This window comes from Antechinus flavipes, chromosome 6 (genome assembly GCF_016432865.1).
Source record: "Antechinus flavipes isolate AdamAnt ecotype Samford, QLD, Australia chromosome 6, AdamAnt_v2, whole genome shotgun sequence".
Lineage (NCBI taxonomy): Eukaryota > Metazoa > Chordata > Mammalia > Dasyuromorphia > Dasyuridae > Antechinus > Antechinus flavipes.
Window position 1 is genome coordinate 219898375 of NC_067403.1, and position 27514 is coordinate 219925888.

The 27514-nt window shown below is 32.7% G+C and overlaps 1 protein-coding gene across 2 annotated transcripts in view; it reads left to right on the plus strand.

The window, feature by feature from the left end:
• The window catches only part of LUZP2 (leucine zipper protein 2), a 705018-nt gene that overhangs the window by 305882 nt on the left and 371622 nt on the right, over nucleotides 1–27514 (plus strand). For both annotated transcript variants that reach the window (XM_051965657.1, XM_051965656.1), the window contains exon 5: nucleotides 14200–14262. In XM_051965657.1, coding sequence (XP_051821617.1) covers nucleotides 14200–14262 — 63 coding nt within the window. The remainder of the gene's footprint in view (nucleotides 1–14199; nucleotides 14263–27514) is intronic.

Genomic DNA, 27514 nt, shown 5'->3' on the forward strand with positions numbered 1-27514 from the left:
TATGGGGTAATATGAGGTTTTTTGCTTTTTGTTTGTCTCTGGAAATTTCTGAGCTAAACACAGCTTTCTTGTGGCCCCCTTATGACTGATAAGAAATTGGGGATTTGGATGTTTCTCTGGTAATTAGATGCCATTCCCAAGAATACAAGTAGAATGGCAGTGTTTGTATTTTCATTTAAAGTCATCAGTGATTGTAAGCATAATGAATCCCTGGGAGGAAAGAAAGATAGCAAATTGAATTTGGACATGACATCTACCAGTATAATATAACAAAAAGGAAAATTATAGAGAATTGAAAAATAAAATGAAATACAACTGAGATACCATCATTAATTTGGTATATCTAATGTTTTTCAGATTTTCATAAAGGAAGAGAATAAAAAAATATATATGATTTGATTACCAGGAGTTGTATCAAGCTAGTCTTATTGTGAAAACCTGTTTCATCCTTTTAGTTTTTTTGAGATTACATTTATTTCTACATAAATTTTTGTCCTTGTTTAGCTTAAGAAATGAATTTCGTGCAGGACATTGGACATGCTTTACATTTTTTATATTAGCTGTTTACTAAAACCATGAATCATCTATTAATTGGTAACATGTGCGAATATATTTGTCAACTTGGTTTTGTTCTTGACTCTTGGAAAGAACAGTGAATGTGGGAATCATAGCAACTGATTTGGAGATGTTCATTTGTCTTTATGTGTTTCAGATGATCTCAACTGAGTCAGTTAATCTTTGGAGACCTTTTTCTACATTATTATTAAGTAAATATCTATTTCAACTTTTGACTCGATGATGCTACTATATCTATTTGATATTTGAGAAAAGAGGAAATTTTAATTCGAAACATCTTATTGACTTGTTCTCTTCTAGACTTTTCTTTCTTTTTTTTTCTTTCTTCTTTTATTTTTTTTTTTTTGCAAGAAGCTAGCCAAATATGGAATGAAGTGTAATCTGATCTTTAATTTCCAATATATTCTACACAAAAGACCTTCCTAATTGAGCAATTTATGTAGATACAGAGCATTAAAAGCAAACCCAGCATGGTTGTACTATTCCCGTAGAGTTGAGCATAATGCAATCACGTCCCACACTATTCCATATTAGTTGATTGGCAAATTATCCCTGGAATTTGATATGTAGTAAACAAAGAGCACCTGCACATGAAGTGATGATTGCCCATATTAACCTATTTTTATATCTGTGAATTTAAAGCAATTAAGGAAATCAAATTATGTTTTAAAACCCACTCTAGTTTGACCTTCCAAGATAAGGGTAGGTTTGGTCTTAAAATAATATTAATTATATAAAGTGAATATTTTTTGTCCTTCTTCTTTGGAAAATGGGCAAAAGAATATTTAGTTTTATAAATAAAATCTACCATATAAGGTACCATGTGTGTTTTTAAGAAGCATGAATTATATGTTTTATTTGGATGTATCATTGGGGATTTCAAACCCTCAGAATAATCACATCTCATTAATTATTCAGAATCTACTGAGAAGCATAGAACATTCAACGTGATGTCATGAGATATGGGGTTAGTGTTATTCCTCTCATTTCAGTTTCCATATTTATAAAATCAGAAGTTGGATTATATATTATAATAAGTGTGTGATGTCTTATTTCATACTCCAACACATAGGACCCTGGGCAAGTCATGTAAGTTTGAGCACATCTATAAACTGAGGATAAAAGAAGTTTGATCTCAAGTACCTTACAGTTCGGGGTGTGAATAGATATGACATTCATACAATGCTTAGCATGGTGTAGGAGTGGTAAAAGTTAGATAAATATTGTGGGCTTAAAATAAATGGGAAATTAAGATATCAGGATGTAGGGTATAGACACCTGATCTTGAAACTATGAAATATGAGGTCTTATTTCATCAATAGCATACACTGGTTATGGAACTCTAGATAGATTCCAATCTCTTCATGCCCTCGATACATTTCTAAGATTACAAATTAGAGAAGAAATGCTCACATGTGTTAATAGAGGAAGCTGATCAGGACCTAATGAATAACAAGCTGATCCTGTCATCCATTAGCACATTTTACCCAACTGAGGTAATTCTATATTCTATCCCAGCAGTTCAGTTGTTAAAGTAAAAATTACCTGTGGCTTCTTTCTTCTAAAGGGCAAGTTACATATCCTTGATATAACTATGATACTCTCTGATATATAACTTCCCCTAAGAGGGCTACATATGTAAATTCATTATTCTTGAAGTCACTGTCCAATATTCTCTCCTGTTCCCACCTGTATAAGCGTGATTGCCCAATTCCATTCTTGACAAAACACCATTCATGAAAGAGATGTAAGTGGAGGAGTTAGTGAGATAAAATGATAACCAGAACTGGAAGTCTGCTCAATATGATTGTTAAAATGACTCTAGATTCAAGAAGGTTGGAGTATGAATACTGCCGCTGATTATTGCTAGGTTTTTTTGTTTGTTTTGGGGGGGTTGGGGAGGGGGGAAGTTGCTGAGGCAATTGGAGTTAAGTGACTTGCGCAGGGTCACACAGCTAGGAAGTGTTAAGTGTCTTGAAGCCAAATTTGAACTTAGGGCTGAGTGCTCTATCCGCTGCTCCCTCTAGCTGCCCCTATTGCTAGCTTTTAAAACATGAGTATATTACTTTCTTACTCTTAGTTTCCTCATTCATAAAATGAACACAAAAGTATCTTTGGTGCTAAATTCATGGGTTTACTATGAGGATCTCATTAAGAGTCCATACATCAAGCAAATGGAAAATTTTTGTGTGCTTTGAAAATATCAGTTATTTATATAGGATAGCTCACTGATATCCATAGTTATCTATAACTCATAATACATGTATATTTTCATTTATTACTTTTAGAAACACTTATTTTCTTAACATCTTGATTAGTTCTTATTTGTACAAAAATATATCTTTCAAAAGCTCAATAATGAGATTCCTAAGCTATAATTTTTTTAAACTGTAAAACTTCAGTTAAATTAATATTAAAATGTTTTAACTAGAACACATGGTTTCATCCCTGATGGATTTATTAAAAATTTTGCTAGAGTAGACCACAGAATTTATATTGACTAGGTCTCTGATCATTATATCATACATAAAGGGGAAAAAAGATACATGTTTTCTGCAAGAGGCAATAAATTTTTATGGAAATCTCCAAGGCACTGCCTTGAGTCCATAGTAAAATGTATTTTTAAAAATAAAGTCACTTTGAGTTTCAATATCACCCAGAGTGGAAAGGGGAAGGTTAAAAAAAAAAAGACATTAATTTTAGAAGTAGTAATTGCATTTGGTCTAATTTTGTTTAAAAATATTCTTTTCTAAGATTTGCATTTTTTTCACCTGAGGCAAATTAGCAGTGCCACAGCTTGTGAAAGCAGAGCTCCTAATGGAGAATCCCGATAGCTTACTAACGCAGGACTGAGCACTCAGGTATGGCACAGTAATTAAAGATATTAATGTGGATTTGATGCATTTCACTACCCTGGTTAATTTTTATGGCTTAACTTGCCCTAAGTGAGACATAATCAGGATAAAGGTAAGAAACAGCTGCAAGTTTTGATTCTGCACCAAGGATTTTGTGCCAGTGGGCTCATCCATCCTTTATATCAGGTAAATAACTAAATGTCACTTGCCGCTTAGAATTAGGTATGGGTTTCTGCTAGGGGCAGCAGTTATTTCAAATGAGGACTCTACTTCGGTCATTTCAAGGTCACAGATGGTGGGAGTCTATTGGCATTGGCCTGAATATGTTTGATTTAATTACTGTCATCACATTAGGAAGGAAACGGCCCAGGCAATCTTCTGTGCATGTTCTTCATAGCTAAGGTACCACTGCCCTTGCGTGACATTGAAAAGAGTCCAGTCTTTCATTCTAATCTATTTTCGTTATAATTTAATTATAGTTGTTGTTGTTAATTATGAACAACAGATATTAGACAGCAGAGAGATTTAAGGAGATGGGGAAAACCATTTGAGCATCATTGACTAAGCAAGTATATTCAGATATGCTTTATTCTTTTCTGTCTTTTAGTAAGTGAAATTCTGGAACAAATTCATAAGAAACACATTTTGGATCAAGATAGAGAGCAATTTGTTCACAATTATTACTTCTCTAGCCAGAATTTGCTGGGATAGGCTCCTAGGAACTGATTGGTGATCATTGCTTTCATCTTATTCTGTCCAGGATCTACTCAATCACTTAGGTAATTCTAAATTATCCTGCATGAATGGCAAACCCGCTTCTACCAGTATTTAATCAGCCTTATCTAGAATCATGGAGTCTAGTGGTAATGACCAATATAAAATTTAATAACTTTTCCAACTGTCTCTGATCCAGGCCACCTGCATTCTGACTTCCTGCTTTACCTGAACTATTCTTTGTCACATGCTTGTATTTGCTTATTTTAATTCCCCTACATATGCTGTCTCCCTTTCTTAGTATGTATCCCATTTCTTTTGGGATATCTGCTTTTTTTTTTTTTTTTTAAGTAAGTACTTAACAAAATATCTTCATAATGTTTCCTCACTAATTCAAATATCAAAGCATGGCCAACATTGTCAAGTGACATGTTTCTTTGGAAATTGGGTATTCAAGAACTATTTATTCACTCTTAGAGGTTATCAGACCTTAGTTAGGCAAAAGATGGTACCATAGGCTGAAGTTGCAAAGAGAAAGACTCAGGTTTAATGGGAAGAGACTCTGATAATTGGTGCTATTCCAAAGTATCATAGATTATCTTGGAAGGTAGGGGATTTCGAGAACTATAGGTCTTCAAGCAAAAATGGTACTAGTTTTAAAATTTTCTTTTTATTTATTTATTTTTTAAATTATGGTAAGTTTATTTTTAACATACATTGCTTTATGAATCATGTTGGGAGAGAAAAATCAGAGCAAAAGGGAAAAACCATGGGAAAGAGAAAAAAAAAAAAACAGAAAAAAGAAGTGAACAAAACATGTGTTGATTTATAGTCAATCTCCTTAGATCTTTTTTTTGGATGTCATTTTCTGTCCAAAGTTTATTGGGATTGCCTTGGATCACTACACCACTGAGAACCATATGAGAACCATAGTTGATCATCTTACATTCTTGCTATTATCGTGTACAATGTATTCCTGATTCTGCTTATTTCACTCAGCATCAGTTCATGTAGATCTTTCCAGGCCTTTCTATGACTAGATTGTTCATTTTTTAAAATAAAACAATAATATTCTATTGCCTTCATATACTACAACTTGTTCAGCCATTCCCTAATTGATAAGACATCTACTCCTTTAACAATTCTTTGCTACCACAAAAACCCACCACTAACATTTTTTGCATATAAGGGTTCTTTTCCCTCCTTTAGGATTTCTTTGGGATACAGATCCAGTAATGGCACTGCTGGGTCAAAGGGTATGCCCAGTTTTAGAGCCCTTTCTTTGGGCATAGTTCCAGATTGCACTCCAGATGGTTGGATCATTCATAAATCCATCAACAATGCTTTAGTGTACCAGTTTTCCTACATCCCCTCCAACATTTATCATTATCTTTTCCTGTCATCTTAGCCAATCAGAGAGGTAGAAGGTGGTACCTCAGAGTTATTTTAACTTGTATTTCTGTAATCAATAGTGATTTAAAATATTTTTTCATATAAATCTAAATGAATTTAATTTCATCAACCGAAAATTATCTGTTCATATATTTTGACCATTTATCAGTTGAAGAATGGCTTGTATTCTTGTAAATTTGGCAGTTTTTTTATATATTTTAGAAATGAGACCTTTATCATAAATATTGTCTGTAAAGATTTTTTCCCCAGCTTTGTATTTCCCTTTTAATCTTGTTTCATTAGTTTTGTTCATGCAAAATGTTTTTAATCAAAATTGTCCATTTTGCCTTTCATAATGTTCTCTAGTTCTTCTTTGGTCATCAATTCTTCCTTTCTCCAAAAATCCCTTGTTCTCCTATTTTGTTTATGGTACCATCCATTATGCCCAAATCATGTATTCATTTTGATGTTATTTTGGTATAGTGTGTGAAATGTAGGTCTATGCTGATTTTCTGACATATTATTTTCCAGTTTTCCCAGCATTTTTTATCATATGTTATTCCAAAGTTGGAAACTGGAGATTTATAAAATACCAGATTACTATAGGTCTTGATTATTGTGTCATGTATATCTAATCTATTACACTGATCCAGTAATCTATTTCTTAGCCAGTACCAAATGGTTTGATTACTGCTGCTTTGTATTATAGTTTTAACTTTGGTACTGCTAAGCGACCATCCTTTGTAATTTTTTTTCAATTAATTCTCTTGATGTTATTGACCTTTTGTTATTACAGATGAATTTTTAAATTATTCTTTTAGTTCTATAAAATAATGTTTTGGCATTTTGATTAGGTAGAATTATCATTTTTATTATTTTAGCTCAGCCTACCCATCCATAATTTATATTTTTCCAATAGTTTAGATCTGACTTTGTGTGAGAAGTATTTGTAATTGTGTTCATATAGTTCTTGAGTGTGTATTGGCGGGTAGATGCCTAAATATTTTATTTTGTCTATAATAATTTTAAATGTAATTTCTCTCTCAATCTCTTGCTGATGGCTTTGTCAGTAATATATAGAAATGCTGCTAATTTATGTGGATTTATTTTATATCCTGCAACTTTCCTAAAGCTGTGAATTGTTTCCAGTAGGTTTTTGCATGAGTTTCTAGGATTCTCTAAATATATCATCATTTTATTTGCAAAGAATAATAGTCTTATTTCCTGATTGCCTATGCTAATTCCTTTCATTTCTTTTTCTTTTCTTATTGCTAAAGCCAACATTTTTAGTATAATGTTGAATAATAGTGTTGATAATGGGAATCCTTGTTTCACCTCTGATCTTATTGGGAATGCATACAGTTCTCTCAATAATAAAAAATGCTTGCTGATGGTTTTAGATAGATAGTACACATTATTTTAAGGAAAGCTTCCTTTATCCCTATGTTCTCTCGTGTTTTTAATCAGAATGGATGCTGTGTTTTGTCAAAAGCTTTTTCTGCATCTATTGGGATTATCATATGATTTCTGCTGCTTTTGTTATTGATATAGTTGATGATGGTAATAGTTTTCCAATACTGAACCAACCCTGCATTCCTAATATAAATCCTACTTAGTCATAGTGTATTATCAAGCTGACAAATTGCTGTAATCTCTTTGTTATTATTTTATTTAAGATTTTTATATCAATTTTCATTAGGCAGATTGGTCCATAATTTTCTTTCTCTGTTTTGGCCCTTCCTGCATTAGGTACCAGTGCCATACTTGTGTTATAGAAGGAATTTGGCAGTACTCCATTTTTGCAAATAGTTTACATAGTATTTGAATAAATTATTCATTAAATGTTTGGTAGAATTCACTTGTAAATCCATCTGGCCCTGGAGGTTTTTTCTTAGGGAGTTCATGAATGTCTTGTTCAATTTCTTTTTCTAAAATGGGACTGTTTAAACATTTTATTTCTTCTTTTGTTAACCTGGACAATTTATATTTTTGTAAATATTCATCTATTCCAATTAGATTGTTAGACTTGCTGCTCTAGAGTTGAACAAAATAACTTCTAATCATTGCTTTAATTTCTTTTTCATTGTTGGTAGGTTTACCCCTTTCATTTTTGACACTAGTGATTTGATTTTTTCTTTCCTTTTTCTGATCAAATTAAAAAAAAAAAGGTTTATCTATTTTGTTATTTTTTTCATAAAAGCAACTCTCAATTTTGGTTATTAAGTCAATAGCTTTCTTTGTTTCTATTTTTTAAATCTTTTTTTTTGAGTTTCATAATTTCTAAATTGGTTTTTATTGGGGAATTTTTATTTGTTCTCTGTCTAGCTTTTTTAGTTACATGCCTAATTCATTGATCTCTTCTTTCTCTATTTTATTCATGAAGCTATTTAGAGATATCAAATTTCCCCTAAGAACTGCTTTAGCTGCATTCCATAGGTTTTAGTATGCTTTCTTCTTATTGTCATTCTTTTGGATGTAAATATGGCTTGTTTCTGTGATTTGTTATTTGACCCACTCTTTCTTTAAAATTAGATTTTTTGATTTCCAAATGGTTTTTAGTCTATCTTTACCTGGCCCTTTATTGGACATAATTTTTTATTGCATTGTGGTCTGAAAAGGAAGTATTTACTTTTTCTTCTTTTTTGCATTTGATTGTGAGGTTTTTATGCCCTAATACATGGTCAATTTTTGTGTAGGTACCACATACTGTCAAGAAAAAGGTATATTCCTTTCTGTATTTATTCAATTTTCTCCAGAGAGTTATCATAGTTGATTATTTAGGTTTCTATTAACCTCCTTAGTTTCTTTCTTGTTTATGTTATGGTTAGAGCTTTTTGATTCCTGAGAGAGAAATGTTAAGGACCCCCACCAAGATCTTTTTGCTATCTATTTCTTCCTGAAACTGGCTTAAAATCTTCTGTAGGAATTTGCCTGCTCTACCACTTTGTTTATATACATTTAGTAACATTAGTACTTCGTTATTTGTGTTACCCTTTATCAAGATGCACTTTCCCTCCTTATCACCTTTAAAAAGATTTATTTTTACTTTTCCTTTATCAAACATCAGAATTGCTACCCCTGCTTTTGTTTTCTCTTACTTCAGGTGAAGCATAAAACATTCTATTCCAGTCTTTTACCTTTATTCTGTATTTGTCTCTCCGTGTCATATGTGTGTCTTGTAAACAACATATTGTAGGATTCTATTTTTTAATTCACTCTGCTATTTGCTTCTGTTTTATGGGAGATTTATCCCACTCACATTAACAGTTATGAGTGCTAGCTTTGCATTTCCCTCCATCTTATTTTCTCCCATGTATACTTTTGTTCTCTCTTTCAACCCAGTAATTAGTCATGTGCTTTTCTTTTACTCACTCCACCCACTACCTTAGCTCCTATCACCTTTCCCTCTTCTCTTAATAGTGTTTTTTTAAACTCACTCCATCCACTAACTTATCTTCTATCAATTCTTCCCCCTTCTCTTACCAAATAAGTTTCCTAGTGTTTTTGCTCTCCCTTCTATGCTTTCTCTCCCTTTTCTTTTCCTCTTTTTCCTCCTACTTCTTGATAGAATTAAATAGATTTCCATACTCAATTGAATGATTAAATTATTCCCACTTAGAGCCAAAACTGATGTGATCAAGCTTCAGACAATTTTCACCCCTCTCCTTTTTTTTTTTTCCAAGATTGTAATAGGTCCTTTGAGCTTCTTGATGTGAAGTAATTGTCCCATTATATCTTCCCTTTCCTCTTTTTCTACCACAGACCTTTTCCTACCCCTTATTTTTTTTCTTTGATGTCATCACATCAGAGACCATTGACAACCACACCCTCAATCCATGTGATGCCCCCCCTTTGTCTGCCCCAGAGTCAGATACAGTTCTCAAAAGTTAGATAATTTTTTCCCATCTAGGGATGTGAACAGTTTAACCTTTAAATATATATTTTTCCCTGTTTACCTTTATATGGTTCTCTTAAGTCCCATGTTTATAGTTAAATTTTTTTTCTGTTTAGTTCTATTTTTTTTTCAATAGAAATGATTGAAAGTCTCTTCATTGAAGCTCCATTGTCTCCCCTGAAAGATGATATTTAATCTCACTGGGTAGTTAATTCTTGGCTGTAACCATAGGTCCTTTGTCTTCCAAAATATGGTATTCTAGGCCCTCTGATCCTTTATTGTAGAGGTTGCCCGATCCTGGGTAATCCTGACTGTTGTTCCTTAATATTTACATTTTTTTGGTCTGGCAGCTTACAATATTTTTTCCCTTAGATTACAGTTTTGGAGTTTTGCAACAATGTTCTTTGGGGTTTTGCTTGTGGGATGTCTTTCCAGATGTGATTGATAGATTCTTTCATTGAGTACTTCCCCCTCTTTTTCTAAAATATTGTGGAAGTTTTCCTTAATGATCTCTTGTAGAATGTTATCCAGGCTCTTTTTGTTGGTCATGGCCTTCAGGTATGCCAGTAATTTTAAAACTGTATCTTATGGATGTATTTTTCAGGTTGACTGTTTTGCCAATGAGGTATTTCACATTTTCTTCAATTTTTTTTCATTCTTTTTGTTTGTTTGACTGATTCTTGCTGTCTCACAAAGTCATTAGCTTCCATTTGCCCTGTCCTAGTTTTTAATATGTGATTTTCTTCAGTTATTTTTGTGGCTCTTTTCCCACTTGTTTTATTCTACTGTTTAAGTAGTTATTTTCTTCAGTTTTTTTTTCCTTCCTTTTCCACATTGTTGACTCTCTCATGCGTGCCTTTCATTTCTTTTTTCATTTTTTCTTCAACTGCTCTTTTTTTTGCCTTTTGAAGTCTTTTATGAGCATTTTTAAGAAGCCTCTTTAAACTTGAGACCCATTTATCTCACTCTTCAAGATTTCTTCTGTGGACATTCTATTCTCCTCTGAGCTTGTGTTTTGGTCTGCCCTCATCACCATAGATCAAAGTTCTTTTCTGTTTCTTGCTCATTTTCTTCCTTTTCTTTTCTATTTCCTCTTTTTTTTTTAACTTTTAAGGTGAAGCTCTGCCCCTGGAGTAAAGGGGGCGCTGTTCCAAACTTCCCATGCATCTCTGAGCCTTGCCTTTCAGCACAGTGCCCCCTTGTGTTTGCAGGGTCAGCTTTGCCTGCATTGTTCAGGAAACAGCCTGGTCTCCTAGAGTCAGCCTCCTGAGGGGGACTGGAGGCTGCCCCCTGCTGTGCTCCTCTCCTGATCCAGGACTGAAGGTCTCAGCTGCTGATTTGCTGTATTTGAGACCTTCTCACCTGCTTTCCCAGAGTCTGTGTGACCTGAGCTAAACAGCTTTCTCACCTCAGTGAAACTGACCTCTCGAAGTTTTTCCAGCTCCTTGAGGGTTTCATTTCCTCAGACTCTGATCAGATTTGATTTCATGTGGTTTTTGAGGGAAACTGGCAGAGCTCAGGCAACTTCCTGGCTTAATCCACCATCTTGGCTCCGCCCCCAGACTTGCTACTTGCTTTTTATATGTAGGAGCATCATGTTCAATTACAATCTGGACTAGGTGGCTTCTGTGGCCACTTCCAATTCAGAAACTGATTCATTACTGAAACTTCTTTCAACTTTGAGACCTGTGCTTCTGAGAGCTCCACTTAACAAAGAAAATCACATCGGGGGCCTTAAGTCAAGATGGGTCTTCCTACTGCAGGAAACGTTCCACTTTGAATTTCAGTGATAATTATGCTAGATTAGCCTAAGCATTTGGACCTTTAACACCTATAAATAACTTACTATATGTATGATGCTGGTCAAGGTACTTTATCTCTCTGAGCTTCATATATAAAGTAAAGGAGTAAATCAGGTAATATTTAAGTCTCCAAAGAGCTCTAAATCTCTGCTCTTGTTCTTCTCCTACCTGTGACTATATGGTCGATCAGTGAAATTTTTAAGACTTAATTACCTCATAAATATATGTATTACTTACTCCATAAAATGCTAGAATGGAGAATAAATGAGAAAATATATGTAAATCACTTCTTAAATATGTATATGAAATGGTGCTTTGTAAAATATGCTATAAAATATAGCTATTATTTTTATTTTTGAACAGTGCTTTTAGAAAAAGAAATAAAGTCAATAGTGAGACTATATTTATAATACTTGTTGCTAGCAAGGCTGAGGGATGACAGATCATTGGAACTTAGAAGTTCCCAACAGTAATGTTAAATATATACATATAAGTATGTATATACACGCATACAAACATACACATACCAAGTCCAGAAATCTTTGGTTGATTCACTAGGCTCTGAGGACTACCAGGCTTTCTAAGAAGTGACAAAAGCACCCCAGATAAGAAAAAGAGTTCCACCCTTTGATAATGAGCAAAATGAGAAAAAAGAGAGGAAAAGACAGATAACAGGGGAGATGGAAGGAGAAAAAAGGAGGGATAGAGGAAGAGTCACTGAGACATTTTGAGTGAAACTCAGATAAAATGACTACATGACTCATAATTCAGATATTCCAAAAATCATTTTGGTTTTAACTTGGTTTTGGTTGATTGATGTGAGTGATATTCTTGATGATACAACTGAAAATTCTTTTAAATTTCTCTCAGTACTTGCACCTTAAAATTCATGTATTTCCTTGTAGCCATTACCTGAAAACCTCTCAAAAAGTTATTTCTTTACTGTGTATAAATTTAACTTTATAAAAAGGATGGTTTGTTGAAGCTTTCCAGAAGGAAGACTAAATAAGAATTTGCTTCCAAAAACAGTTCCTTTTTCCTAGATCAAAAAGTATAAGAAATTTGAAAACGGAAAATAAGAGAAAGAAAAAAAATTAAAAGAAAAAATATTTAAAAACAAATGGAAATAAAGGAGAAAATTTATCAAAAAATCATGATGGCTAATTAAAGGCCAGCAACACTAAAACATAAATTTAATCAAAAAAAAAAAAATCCCAAGATTAACAAAACAAGAATCAAAGAATTTAAGCAACTCAACCTGAGGAAAAATTGAGCAATCCAAATGAATTCTCACAGACAAACAGGGGAATAGCTGTCAGAAGAATTTACAAGTCCGGATTATATTTAACTACTAATCCTATGAAAATGTATGCATGTTTTTAACTTAATGTATACAAGATTTTTCTATTATTTTCAAAGTATAATTTTTTTTAAAAAAATGATGAAAGTCTTATTGGTAGCATTTGACATTTTCCAGAGATATAAATGATACACTGAAATTTTGATTGCTGAGTTAATTTGATCTAGATTCAGTGCAGCCATGAATTTTTCAACTATTAAAGAGAAAATAGCCTTTATGTTTCACATTTATTTTCCAAAAAGGGGGAAATACATCATATATTTCATAGATTCTTTTGACAAGATAAATGTTGCCTTGATATTCAACTATTGAGAAACAGATTATATATTGAAAATTATAGATGAATACATTAGTAGATTTTGATACATTATTAAAACATATTTAAAGATGACATAAGTAGATTCTTTTTGAGATGGCACATCTCATCTTACAATGATCACAAAATAGTTTCTTTTTTTTTAGCTTTTTATTTTCAAAATAGATGCAGTTTTCAACATATACTCTTACAGAACCTTGTGCTCCAATTATTTTCCTCTCCTTCCCACTTCCTCCCCTAAAAGGCAAGTAATCCGATATCTGTTAAACATATATAATTCTTCTATACATATTTCCACAATTATCATGCTGCACAAAAAGAAAATCAGACCAAAAAGGGAAAAAATAAGAAAGAAAAAAAGCAAATGAACAACAAAACTTATTAAAAATAAGGGGAAAGTATAAAGAAACAACAAAGAAACAAAAATAAATCTAAGTAGAGGTTGGAATTAAATCTGTGTTTTCTTTTTAGTATAGAAGAAAACTTTACTTTTTTTTCAATGAACTTTTGTATCTATTATCTCATTTGATCCTAAAGATAATACCGTTAACATTGATAGGACAAGAGGTAACCCATATTTTTACAAAGAGAGAAATAAATTGAATGATTACCTAGGCGCTTTAAACAAGTACTGTCTGAGTTAGTTTGGTGGCAGAGTAGCTAGAATACTGGACTTAGATTCAGGAAGACTAGAATTCATTTTCAGATATTAACTTTCCATGATACTTGGATCAACTACTAAATACTTAAATTATGTCAGCCTCAGTTTCCTCATTATTAAAAATGGACAAATTAATTATATCCTTTCCATAAGATTATTGTAAAAATCAAATAAATTTGCAAGTAACACATTGGCCAAATGTTTATATAATTCTAAGTATTGTCATCATCTTTATCATTATCATCAGCAGCATCATCATTATCATTATCAACATTCACTTACAACTATACCAGATTCTCATATAGGAAAGCAAACTGTTGCAGCCACTAGTATTATTGCCTACAACAAATCTTTAATTCAGCCATAAATGGTCTTTTAATTGAGTACATTTATGATCTCCCATTAAATATAAAAAAGAACATTTTCATATTAAGTAGAGGTGTATATGGGTATATTAATGATTTCTTTGGTTAATAAAAATTTCAATTCCTTTTGCTTTTTAAGTATTTTATTGATAACTGTGGAGGTAATTGCTTAATTATATATTGGAACTTTGAATGGTAAGTTAGGAAAATGTGGGAATGAATTTGAAATGTGTCTACTTAATTAATATTCTATTCATTTTCAGATTAATTTTTTAAAGACTGAAATGGAAAGAAAGAGCAAAATGATCCGAGATCTCCAAAATGAGGTAGGAATCACTTTAAGGAAAATGCTATATTAAAACTGAAGAATATATATCCAACAGCATTATAACTGAGGGCATGGATGCCATGCCATTTTGCCTCTCATTTATCTTCTTTTAAATAATAACAAATGCATCATGAATAATTATTTCTGGATAACTGAAAAAATGTGATACATGGTTTATAGTATTTCCTTTTAAAGACTGCTTACTTTGTCCCATCTTTTTTCCATATCTGTCTTTATGAGTAGCCACCTTACTTTCCACTATGGTCATATTCTCTGCTCCTTTCTTTTCTTTTCCTTTTTTTTTTTTTTTTTTTTTTTTTTTTGAATTTGGTTTATGACAACCAGAGGAAAACATAAGTCTACTGTTTACTTTAGAAGGCTCATAGGAGACTCACACAGGCATTGCAGCTACCTCCTAATGAATGAATATGCTATTTATCTGGATTAGATAGTAGCTGTACCTCAGGCACTTATTCTATTTACCACTTAAACTAAATTAATGAGTGAGCCATTTACTAGGCTAATATTCCTTGTATCAATAAATTCAGAATGGATAGCATATTAGCCAGTATATAACCATATCACATCATTTCCCTAATCTAAATCAAGAAAAAAAAATCATATTTTATATATATATATAGCACAATTTACTTGCTTTGGGAAAGGAAAAATTGAGAGACTGACAGACAGATTGACAGAGATAAAGAGACAGAGAGAAGACCTTAAGCACTTCATTCAAGACTCAAATCAAAATAAATGCATGTGAGGCATAGAGAAAGGGAGAGAGAATTTAAAGAATTTAGAAGGTACTTCTTTCTTGTATTTCTTCTATTTAATGATTTTGTCTTTGATCCATTTAAAAGATTGAGCTGAACTTGAAAGTTCAGATTTTCACTGAAATTCTCCTGGTTATTATTGTTGTTTTGGAAAACTTTAACAGGAATAGAATGATAATGTTGATTCTCTGATAAAGCTATGTTTGGCTATTTTTAGTAATGTATGGAATATAGGACTAATCATATTCTGTACTCTTTATTCCATAATTTTTCATACAAATGAAATCACGTCACATTGGGTATCATTTTACAGCATTGATGTTGAAAACAAATTATAAAAGTGTTACCAATAAGTAGAGAATAGGAATCTTCCAAGCTGATTGCTTATATGGAGAATGCCATTTGATGTCTAAGAATATGGGCTGTTGACTGATGTGGATGTACAGGGAATTTACTTATCAACTTAGATTTAAGAAAGATATATACAGAAGATGGAAGCAAAGAGAGTTGACAGATGATGACTGCAAATCATGACATATCCTATAAGAATAAGTTTGAGTAGTGCCAAAATTCACCTGAGAAAGGTTTTGAAAAGAAATAACAAAAAAGAATGTCATTGCTACTAGGAGGAAAAGGGGTTAGGGCTCAAAAAAAAAAAAAAAAAATACATAGAACTGCTGAACTTTAAGAAAACAAGATGGTGATAACTTGAAGTTGAGGAAAAGCTGCATAATTGTTCCTTTCATTCCCTTTCCCCACCCTGCCAAAGAGAGTATTTGCATTAGTAAGGTCAGAGCAAATATGTATGACAAATGGGACATTGCTACTTAAGTAGAAGAATACTTAACAGACCTAGAAGTACAAATATATTAGCTTAAATGAGCGACATCCTGGCAGAGATGGAAGAAGCATATTAAAAGCAGTAATTATGTTTTAGTAACTGTGCTGAGCTTTTTACAAATTTCTTCTTTGATTCTTACAAAAATTCTATGAGATAGAAGAAATTATTGCTCCCATTTTAAAGTTGGGGAAACTGAGATGGAAAATTTAATGGGACTTGCCAAGGATCACATGATTACAAAGTGTCAGGAGTCAAATTTGAACTTAAATCTTTCCTGGCTCTGTACCTAGTGCTCTAATTATTGGCTGCACTGCATAAATACCTTAAATATTGAACAAACTAGCAAGTAGGATTGCTGAATCAATTTGACTTAGTGATTAGTTATGGATTTTTCAATTATTATGAAACATTAAAGAAAGGCAGAATAATGGAAGAAATATTTTGGAGAAATTAAAGGACAGATGTCCTGTTTTTTGTTTTTTTTTTTTTTAAAGAAAAAAAATAATTTACAAATCCTAGTTTGCAGTCCTTTGTAGGCAAAGGTCCTTGACTTTGGTTCCTGGAAAAATTCTCCAATTTATTATTTAACATCATGGTGGGTACACATAAAGAAAAGGAAACTGTTTTAACAAAAGAAAAATTCATTAGAGAGCCTGAACTGTCTATGCTTTAGTCTGTGCAATTTAACATTTTTATCTGTGTATTTAACCAAAGACAAAGACACTTTCTTAAGTCTTCTAAATAAGACTGAGCACTTCACAGATATTGAAGAAGAGACCTCAAAACTCTAAAACTCCTTGAAGGAGACAATCTTTAGCTCTGCCTCAGTGAGGGACCCGCTGAGGGAAACAAGACAAACAGTTTCATTCTGTTATCTAAGTGGGGTTGGTTCAGTCCTGAGCAAAACGATTCCAACCCTATTGAATTAAAGAAACTCATTCAATTCTATTTAAATTCCAGCTCAATCTGAAACCCAGCTTGTAGATGAGCCAACTTGGGCTGTTCCAACCCCCACTAGGTCTAACCTGCTTAGGCTGTCTCAGCTCCCACTAAGACCCAATATAATAGTTTCCTTCAAGAAAGGTTTTTTGCAGATGAACCTTGGTAGCTCACTCAGCTGCCAGGACTTTCTGTCCACTGAGAACTGCATTCTCAGTGCAAAACTCCATTTTCCATATATCTGCCACTATAGAAGTCAGTCTCTTGGTAAACTGCTTTCTATCTAACAATAAACTTTCATTTTGCAATTAATAATTTGGAATTGAGTGAATTCTTTCACTCCTCAAACCTGCGGCCAAGCTAAAGGGGATTCTTAACAACTCTCTTATAGCCCCTAATCTAGACCACTCAAACAGCATCAGCATCTTCTCATTTTATTCTCACAAAAACCCGATGAGGTAGATTTATAGATGACACATAAGTAGGTAGTGTTGGAGAATGTAGGACAAATTCCAAAAGGTGAAATTTAATCTAGAATAATTTACAACCTTGAATTTGCTTTAAAATTTTAAGTTGGAGAGGGATAACTGGAAGGAACCTCATTAGAAAATAAACAAAGAACAAACAAAAACCTTAACACTAAAGGTCCTAAAGTATTCCAAGCTCATTGTTGATCATTATAGTTATGTGGCAAATAGGAACACTAATGCAAGAATTATTTTTCAATGCATTGGACATTATAGTATCTCTTTTTCTTTCCAGTTATGAGATTCTGTGAATTGGTGACAGATTTTCTTTCTTTTAATCTACGATATAGAACTAAAGAAAAGTAGGTCTCCAGATAATTCATACCATGTGTCATTTTGAGCAAGTTATCATAAGGAAGGTTTCAGATGATCTTGATCAGTTATTGTTTTATTCTTAATTTTGTGCTTTGTCAGCCTGCTATGCTATATTGCTGCAATATAAATTAGCATCAAAATACCCTACTTCCCAAAACAAAATGAATAAGCTAGATGTTGGTACCCACAGTATTGAACTTATTCATGCTCATTCCAATTGGAGAGTCTGATTTAAAATAAAATCATGGTCAATTTTTTTGTTTTGTTTTGTTTTTCAGTTTGGCTACAAGGTTCATTGTATACATGGATTGTTCATTATTCCTAATATGTTCTTCAGGTTGAATTTTTCTCAGATGTCTCCTACCTTCATGACATAAATATCTGTTGTTGTTATTTTTTATTCCCCACCAAAACAAAATATGAAGGGCAAAGTAAAATTACAGCAGATATTTAGTAGACTTTATGGTATATCCATCAAAGACTCTTCCTTCCCATACTAACAATTTAGATTTAGAGTTCCACTTTTTCAGGTAAAAATTTGAAAATCATTATTATAGGATCACAGGATTTAGAGCTGGGAATGATCATAAATTTTATCTAGCTTAACACGTATACTTCACAATTGAGGAAATAGGAACACAGAATACACACACACACACACACACACACACACACATAGACTTCCTAGTCTCACTGGTGATAAGTAGAAGAGTTCTGACTTGAACCCAGACTTTTCTTTTTTTCCCCAAATTTATTTTATTTAAAGAAACAGAATAAGAAAAAAAAGAAAAACAGAAAGGGATACAAAACAAAATGAAATAAAACAAAGGAGAACATTGTCATGTGCCCAGCAGAACATCAGGAAGAATTCAAAATATACAACAAATACCAGTTCAAGAAAGCATATATATATATATATACATATATATATATATACACACATATATATATGTGTGTATATATATATATATATTAGTAAAAGAAATTATATTCATGAGTATCTTATCTTTTCTTTTTTTTTTTTTTTATTATAGCTTTTTATTTACAAGTTATATGCATGGGTAATTTTATAGCATTGACAATTGCCAAACCTTTTGTTTCAATTTTTCCCCTCCTTCCCCTCATCCCCTCCCCCAGATGGCAGGTTGACCAATACATGTTAAATATGTTAAAGTATAAATTAAATACAATATAGTATACATGTCCTAACAGTTAAGTCCTAACAGACTTTGAAATGGTGTACTATTAGCCTGTGAAGGAAATTAAAAATGCAGGCAGACAAAAATTAGGGATTGGGAATTCAATGTAATGGTTCTTAGTCATCTCCCAGAGTTCTTTCGCTGGGTGTAGCTGGTTCAGTTCATTACTGCTCTATTAGAACAGATTTGGTTTATCTCATTGTTGAAGATGGCCAGGTCCATCAGAATTGATCGTCATATAGTATTGTTGTTTACGTATATAATGAGTATCTTAACTTTTCTTTACTTCCTTGTAAATTGTTCTTTTGTTCTCTAATGCATACCTTTTTTTTAGTTTATTCTTTTTTCCCCTTTTCATCTCTTCTCACCCCTAAGCAGGCTATAATAAGAAAGGGTATATCTATAGATTCTTATATATATATAGATAGATAGATAGATGTAGATATAGATATACAAACACACATAACTCCACTCTTAGATACAGACTTTGTATTAACTCTTTGCATTAACCTCTCCCCACCCATGGATTACTCCCTTGTCTTCTTCACTAACTCTTTGCTTCCCTGTCCACCTATATTCCTCGCTGTAGATTTTGAAGGCTGATATACCTTTCATAGTATATATGTAGTGTTGCCTATTTAACCCATTCCCTATGTGAGTAGGTTTTCAGAATTATGAGCCCTCCTCCTCCCTCTAATTTCTCTATGTGGATTCTTTCTCTGTACCTCATTTGTATGATATAATTCTATTTTTACCTCAAGGCTGTCCCAATCTTTCTTTTGAGCTGTTGTATTGCTGATGTAAATCTTAAGCATATGTTATAAATTTCCCATATAAAAAATAATAAACAATTTAACCATGTTGAGTTCCTTGAAATTGCTCTTTTATATTTGATTGTCAGTAGATATGAATTCAGAGCAGTCTTTTATTTTAGCTGCTGCTAAGTCCTGTACAATTTTAATTGTAGCTCCAGCATATTTGAATTGTTTTTTTCTTGTTTCTTGAAAAAATAAATGTCCTCTTTGTTTTGGGGGTTTCAGAATTTGTCAATACTGTTCTTATGTGTTTTCTGCAAAGAATCTCATTGAGGTGATGATTGATGGATTTTTCTATTTCTACTTTCTCCTCATGTTCTATCAGTCTAGGACCATTTTCTTGGATTATTTCTTGTATTATTTTATCAAGATCTTTTTTTTTTTTGGTAACAATTTTCAGGCAGTCCAATTATTCATATATACATATATATATTTTTTTTTTCTAGATCTGTTCTCAAGATTTGTCATTTTTGTCATAACATGTTTCACATTCTTATATTCCAATGGACAAATACTTGGCGAGGTGAAAGTTTCTATGGCTTCTGCTGAGGCTCAAGCAACACCCAGTTAACCCCAGAGATTCTACACTTTATGTTTCTGTGGAGCTAGTCTGGAGGTGTTTGCACTTAGGTAGGTTATAATCCCCACCCAGATCTTTCTTAGGATCTTCTCAGGGTGTAACAGGGGGAGCCCTGTTATGCCCCAAGTCTTATTGATTTTTCACTAGTCTCTTTTCACCCTGAGCACAAATTTGTTCTATTTGTGGTGGGAATTGGGAGAGTTTAAAATTTACCAACCTACACTGCCATCTTCCCAGAATTCTTCCTAAACCCAGACCTTTCAAGAATAAAGTAAATTTTATCTCTGAAAGAATATATTTCATGCAACTGATAGTATTCCTTCCATGGGTCCTCAAACTACTGTGGGCCAAATTTGGCAGCTGAGAACGATTATCCCTCTCACCCAGGGCTATGAAGTTTCTTTATTTAAAGGCCCACAAAACAAAGTTTTTGTTTTTACAATAGTCCCACCCTCCAACAGTCTGAGGGACAGTGAACTGGCCCCCTATTTAAAAAGTTTGAGGACCCCTGCAAAAGAATACCTCTTTGACTGATTTCTTTTTTTACACTTTCTCCCTTAGATAGTACATTCTTTCCCCTGACCTGAAATATCACTACTATAGTTATAGTACATACTATATATCACAAGGGTGTCTCCCTTGTGATAGTCTATTCACATTCCAAAATTCTTTGGCAAGTTATTTCTTCCTCTTCACTTACAAATGTTTGTGGATTTTATTAAAAAATGTTTGTCGATTTTATTAAAAACCTGAGGGTAACTTTTTATTTTTAGTGTTTTCTCTTATTCCCTGTATCTAATATACTACCAATCTTTGATGACTTGAGGTCATGTTTTTTATCCTTGAGTATATATTTTTAAATTTTTTTATATTTTTATTGAATTAGGTTGGAAACCCCATCTCCCAATCCATTATGTGGCACATAGTAAATAATTTAAAAATGCTCACTGTTGATTTTTCATTTAAATGCAGAAGAAATAAAGGACTAGACTAAATAGTCACTAGCTTAGCCAAGAAATGTAATTTTAAAAGTTTCCTTCTTGTCTTATTTTCTTAAATTTTGCCTCTTTTAAATATTGAGTTCAATAGTTACATTAATTGAGTTGAAGGATATGGTTAATTATCCACTCAAGTAGCTGAGATTTAACAATACTGTATTTCAGGTTGAATTTTTCTCATTTAAGAATTTCTGCTTTTGAATAGATTTTTTAAAAAACTCTGCCAAAAGAATAATAAAAAGGGTTTGTTCAGATAAACATTAGAATAACCTGCCATATTTCACATGAACAATCATCTAATATTCCTTCCTTTGTCTTTCTTTCTTTTTTGCCTTTCTTCCTTTTTTCTTTTTTTCTCCCTTTTCCTTCTTGTTTTAGTTTTCTTTTCTGCCTATCAATCTTTCTCTTCTCCTTTTCACAAATATTCATTAATATTTCATTAAATAGAAAAGAGATAATATGATTCCTACTCTTTAGGAACTTGTTAGGAGGGTAAGACAGGGAAACAAATAATCAGAACATGAGGACTTGTGTGATAAATCCTGTCAGAGAAGTATGCAGAACAAGTGTAGATAAAAATTTGAAGAGAAATGTGTCAACTATTGATATGGGATGATTCACTAGTATAACAAACTCCTATATATAGAAATTTGTTTTTTCAACTAAGCTTGAGACTTTACCTGCCATTTAAAAAGTTGCCTGAAATCCAGTGGCAAACCACTCACTGCAGTATCATTAATAAGAAAACCCCATATATGATTGTGAAAAACCAAACACAAATGAAAAACTACTGAATAACTTACTGATTGTGTCTATCAGAAGCAGAATTTGAACTGAAGTGTTCTTGGCTTCAAGTAAGATTATTATACCACCATAACCCTTTTTCACATCACTCAACAATAATGCCCATCATTTTAATAAGAAGCAACCATTTTGAAAGCACTTTGACTAGCAATGTTCTTTACCATTTCACCAGGCAAAACTAAGCTCTTTGAAGCTAGGGACAGTTTTGTCTTTAGAATCCCAGTACCTAGTCTAATATCATATATAGTATGAATTCAGTGAATTATTGTTGAACTGAATCTTTCTATCAACTATCTATCTCAGATATTAAACAATTTACTCAGTAATAAACAGGTAAAAGATTAAAATATATAGAGTAAAGATTAAAATTCAGTATTGTGACACAAAGCCACCTTTTCATTCTGAGTGAGCAGGGAAGTCTCCTCATAGAGAATCATAGATCCATAGATTTAAAGTTAGAACGCATTCTAGATATTTTCTAGTCTGACCTTTTCATTTTGTAAATCTGACAATCTGACAATGAAATAACTTAGCCAAGGTCATACAAGGAGTGAGCATCAAAACTACAATTCAAGTTCAAATTTTCCCAGTGTCATTTCAATTTCCTACCCATTTTACTATGCTGTTATTCCACTGTAATTATAAAATGTGATAAACTTTCAAACTATCCATTCCTACCTCATAAATCATTTTTGAACTAACAATTATAGATTTAATTTATTCTGAAGATATATGGTTTGTCTTTTAAAATGTAGGAGTCAGTAATTTTTAATACTATAAGGCAACAAAACTCAGCCTTTGTTCATCATCCTTGCAGAGACCTTTGAATTTGTGCCAAGTTAGGTTCATGAGTTCCCATTCAGAATAAGAAAGTCATTGAAGAGTCCTTTCCTTCCCGAATAGATTCCATCCACAGTCATAAACCACAGAACTACTCCCATCCAATATGGCAGCAGCAGGTTAAATAAGCTTAGTTTTATTAGGATAAAACTATTCTTTGTATTTCAGAAAGTTCTGACAGTTTTAATGGTTTTGAACACTATCAAAGCAAGTCTATTTTGTATCTGCTGCTGAATTTCATTTTTTCAAGTTCAGAAAAAAAGAAAAACTGTTGAGGAAATAGAGTCTAATCCTAATTAAGTATATTAAAATCTAACTTCCCTTCTCAGTCACTTTGTTGGCATTGCACAAAGTGTCTCAAAAAGAGTGATACTGTTGGAAGGATTATTATCAACAGCAGCAGTTTCAGGTGAACATTTCCTATCTTTTTATAATTCAGGAAAATCTATCAACAAAATAGAAAGAATAATGATGGGAGTTCACTTTTGTGAAGCTCTTGGCAGTTTTATATATTTTTTTCTCCTAACACCCTTATTAGGTCTGTATTCATACAAGTCTTATTATTCCAGTTTTGCAGATGAGATAAATGAGGCTTAGATATGTGAAGTAAGTGGAATTACTTAATAACACTTTACTTAATAAGTGAAATTACTTAATAACAATAACTTATAGTGGAAAGTGCCATCTGCATTCAGAAGGAGAACTATGGAGACTGAATGTAGATCAAAGCATAGTATTATCATCTTTTGTTGTTGTTGTTTGCTTGTTTTTTTTTTTCATGTTTTTTCCCTTCTGATCAGATTTTTCTTGTGCAGCATGAGAAATATGGAAATAAGTTCATAAGAATTACACATTTTACCTATATCAGATTGTTTCCTGTCTTAGGAAAGAGGAAGGAGAGGGAAAAAATTTGGAACATAGTTTTGCAGAGTTGAATGTTGAAAACTATCTTTGTACATATTTGAAAAAAAACTAAAATATTATTAAAAATTAACTTACTTGAGTATGTCTACTTGCCTAAAATTATACAGTTTCCAAAAGCCAGAGCAAGTACTCAAAAAATCTTCAGATTCTAAAGTCTAGTTATATCATTATGCTTCCTCCTTAAGTGAAAATATTCACATTCAGATTGTCACATTGACTTGCTAAAGAAGTTTTGTCTGAAAGAAATTTTGTAACATGTTGCTGAATTGCATACTCTCTGATAAGAATAGGGCTATTGCTAATTTATATATCTCCCATATAAGATTTCTGCAAAAAAATTTGGGTGCATTTACACACACATAAGTCAAACTCATTTTTTACTTTTTCCTTTTATTTCTTTCCTCACTTCCACATCCCTATCACTTCCATTTCATTTCTTTAAGCTTCATTTCTAATTCTTACTCCTTTACCCAGATTTCCTGGACTACTTCCACCCTTCTTGAGCGCTACCTTTTCTGAAATGTCACAGTTTCATAGATGCATCCAGTCATAAAGCCAGAGAGTTAGAAGAAACCGCTAAGATTATCTTGCACAGTCTTTACCTGAAATGTAATATAACATGATATAAGCTCAAACAATTTAGATTATCTAAAATATTTCATTGAAAATAATATATATGTGAAATCAGGAGGACTTGAGTTCAAATCTGACCTCAGACACTTCTACCTTTGTGATCTTGAGCAAGTCACTTAACCTCAGTTGCTTCAGCAAAAAAAAAAAAAAAAGAAAAGAAAAGAAAAGAACATGTATGTGATAGGAAGTCAGATATTAAAAAAATAGAGAACTGTTCTCAGAATTAGAAACCTCATGCAATTACCACTTCTGAAACATACTGGCTAGATGTCTTCTCAGTGACCCACTGTAATTAAAAGCTAAAAAATTGTGGCTGATAATACTTACTTATTGAACACTTATTCTACTTCCTGTGATTAATGAAATGAAGCTTAGAAAAAAGGGGGAGTTTCCCTTGACACATCTCTTCATGTATTTCTTACTTATAACCAAAACACTTTCATTGATTTTCATATTCATCTATAGATACAGAGAAACATACATGGACACAAAGATATATGCCTTATATAATTTTAATTTTGTTATAACCTTGTGAAAGGAACATTGTAGATGTTTGTATGTGTTTTCAACATAAAGAAAAATGGGACATCTCCCAAGGTTTAGTGGCATGTTGAAAATCATATGGATAACAAGGGAAGCTAAGTTGCACAATGGATAGAGTGCTAGTCTTAGAGTCAGGAAAGCTCATCTTGATGAGATGAAATCCTTCTTCAGACAATTACTAACTGTATTACCCTTAGCAAGTCATTTAACTCTGTTTATCCCAGTTTCCTCAACTGTAAAATGAGATAGAAAAGGCAACGGCAGTACCTTTGCCAAGTAAACTCTGAATTGGCTCATAAAGGCTCAGCTACAAGTGAAAGAACTGAACAAAATCGGCTTGATAAGTGAAGGAACGTTTAAAGAAGATTATAGTATGTTAGCAAGAACACTGGACAAGAATTCAAAGTCTGTAGGTTTCAATTCTATTGATAATTAGTAGTTGCATCATATTGGGAAGGTAACTTCTCTGGTCTGTGGTTTTTTCATATGTTAAGTAAAAGAATTGAACGGGATTATCTCAAAAGTCTCTTCAAGCTCTAGGTCTTTGAAATGTTACATTGTACCTCTATTGTTCTCCTTTATCTTTCTGGGGTCTAGAGTTCTCACTGTTTAGGCAGGTGTTTGAAACAGGAACAAAATGAGATAGAGATGAAAGGTAAGGTGGCAACTTTATTAAGCAACCTCAATTTTGATTCATGGATGTGTCTGTTGATCTCAGCACTTGAACAGCACTTGAGGGTTCTGCCTAGCAACAGAACTCCTGGTTTCTGATCAATGAGTTTTATCAAGATGAACGGTGATAAATATGAAAAAGATACTTTTAACAAATATAAATATTGCCTTATGCCCAATATCACATATTCTTTTACTTGCCTACATAAGAAACCAATCAAAATAGGGAAAATAAATGTGTCACTATGTTTAGTAATAGAATCTCATGCCTTCTGCCAAAAAGACCTGGTTATTCAGTCATTTTGAATCTTTATAAAATCATGAAACCCAAAAGACTGGAGGAAAGGCTATTTGAAATGATGCAGAAACAGATTTTCCAATAATTATTTTCTGTTTTCAATTCCTGTATCTTAAGTAATTTTATTCAATTTATGATGTACCTATTAGATTTTAAGTTGCTTTAGTTCAGGGACTGTGTAATTCATCTTTATATCCCTGGTGTCCAATTTAAACTTTGGAGGAACATATTAAGACACATAATTATTGAACTTGTGAATGATTCATTCATTCTATTAGATATTCATGTGTAATCTTATTGCATACATTCAATATAAGAATTAATGAATCATGGTGGTAATTCATGTTGTTGTTGTTTTTTTTTTTTCTTTTTTCTTTCTTTCAATTTTAAAAGTGGTTTTCTAAGGTTGATAAAAAATAAATTGAAATTGATGTCCCTTTCCTTTCTATGGTTTGTCTCATTTTCTTTAGGAGTCTGGTGGTCTCTCTATTTTCCAAACTCTAGGCAAGGGATATGATGCCAGTTATTTATACATTTAGGAGGTTCTAAGAAGCAATTTCCCATAGTGATCAGGTCAGGGTAGCTATTACTAGTTTTAAATAAATATGACATTCACAATGACCATTCTCTTGAGCAAAAGGCAGGATTATTTGAAGGAATAGGTTACAGACAAAAAAATAAGAGATAAAATTGGCACTAGGAGTGGCAAATATGAAATGTGGGGGAGCCTATAATTAGTAAGGCAAAGACAAGTTCCCCACGGTACCTCATGATTAACCAGGAGAAAGGAAATACTCTACAAAGTGGGAGTAAGACATACAGGAAGATTAGATCCATAGAGGAATTTAGCAGACTAACCAGAGTTACTTATAGTAAAGAGAAAGACACCATTAAAAGGAAGGCACTGTGGAGATGGAGAGAGAGTAACATCAGCATGGGTTTAGTCCTGGAAAGAACTTAGCAAAGATCTTCATCATGACTAAGATCTTTTAAAAGGAAAATACAGCCTTGGGGGTAAGGAAATCAGGGAATTAAAAATGGGACTCAGAGGGAGACATAAAGAGAGGGGAAGTGCTAGCTAGCTCAGAGGGAATATCAAAGAGGAGCAAAATGGAATGCACCTGGCAGAGCAGGTCCCAGACCAATCTAAAGACATTGCTAGTCAATATTTTAAAAGTTGTTTAAAGATGCACAAATGTTTGAGGGACAGACAAAAGAGTTCTGTCCTCATAAGCATTCCATACAAACAAGATAGTCTGGGAATTGCTTATATCTGATAATCGCTAAATGGGCTTCTTCCTGATAGGGGAAGATAGTCCACATTAATTGTGGCTAGATAGCTGGACTAAAACAAGAAGATATCCTTCCAAATCCATTTTCTTAGAATGATTTTCTATCACACCCTAAGGAAGTCACTTTACATTTCTACAACTCAGGACTGAGAAAGAATGCTTTTTGATTTAACTTAATCTCAGCAATTTCCTAAAACTGAGTTACTAAATTATAGACAAGTTGTAATCTCCATTAGTATGCCAGGAGATTCAAT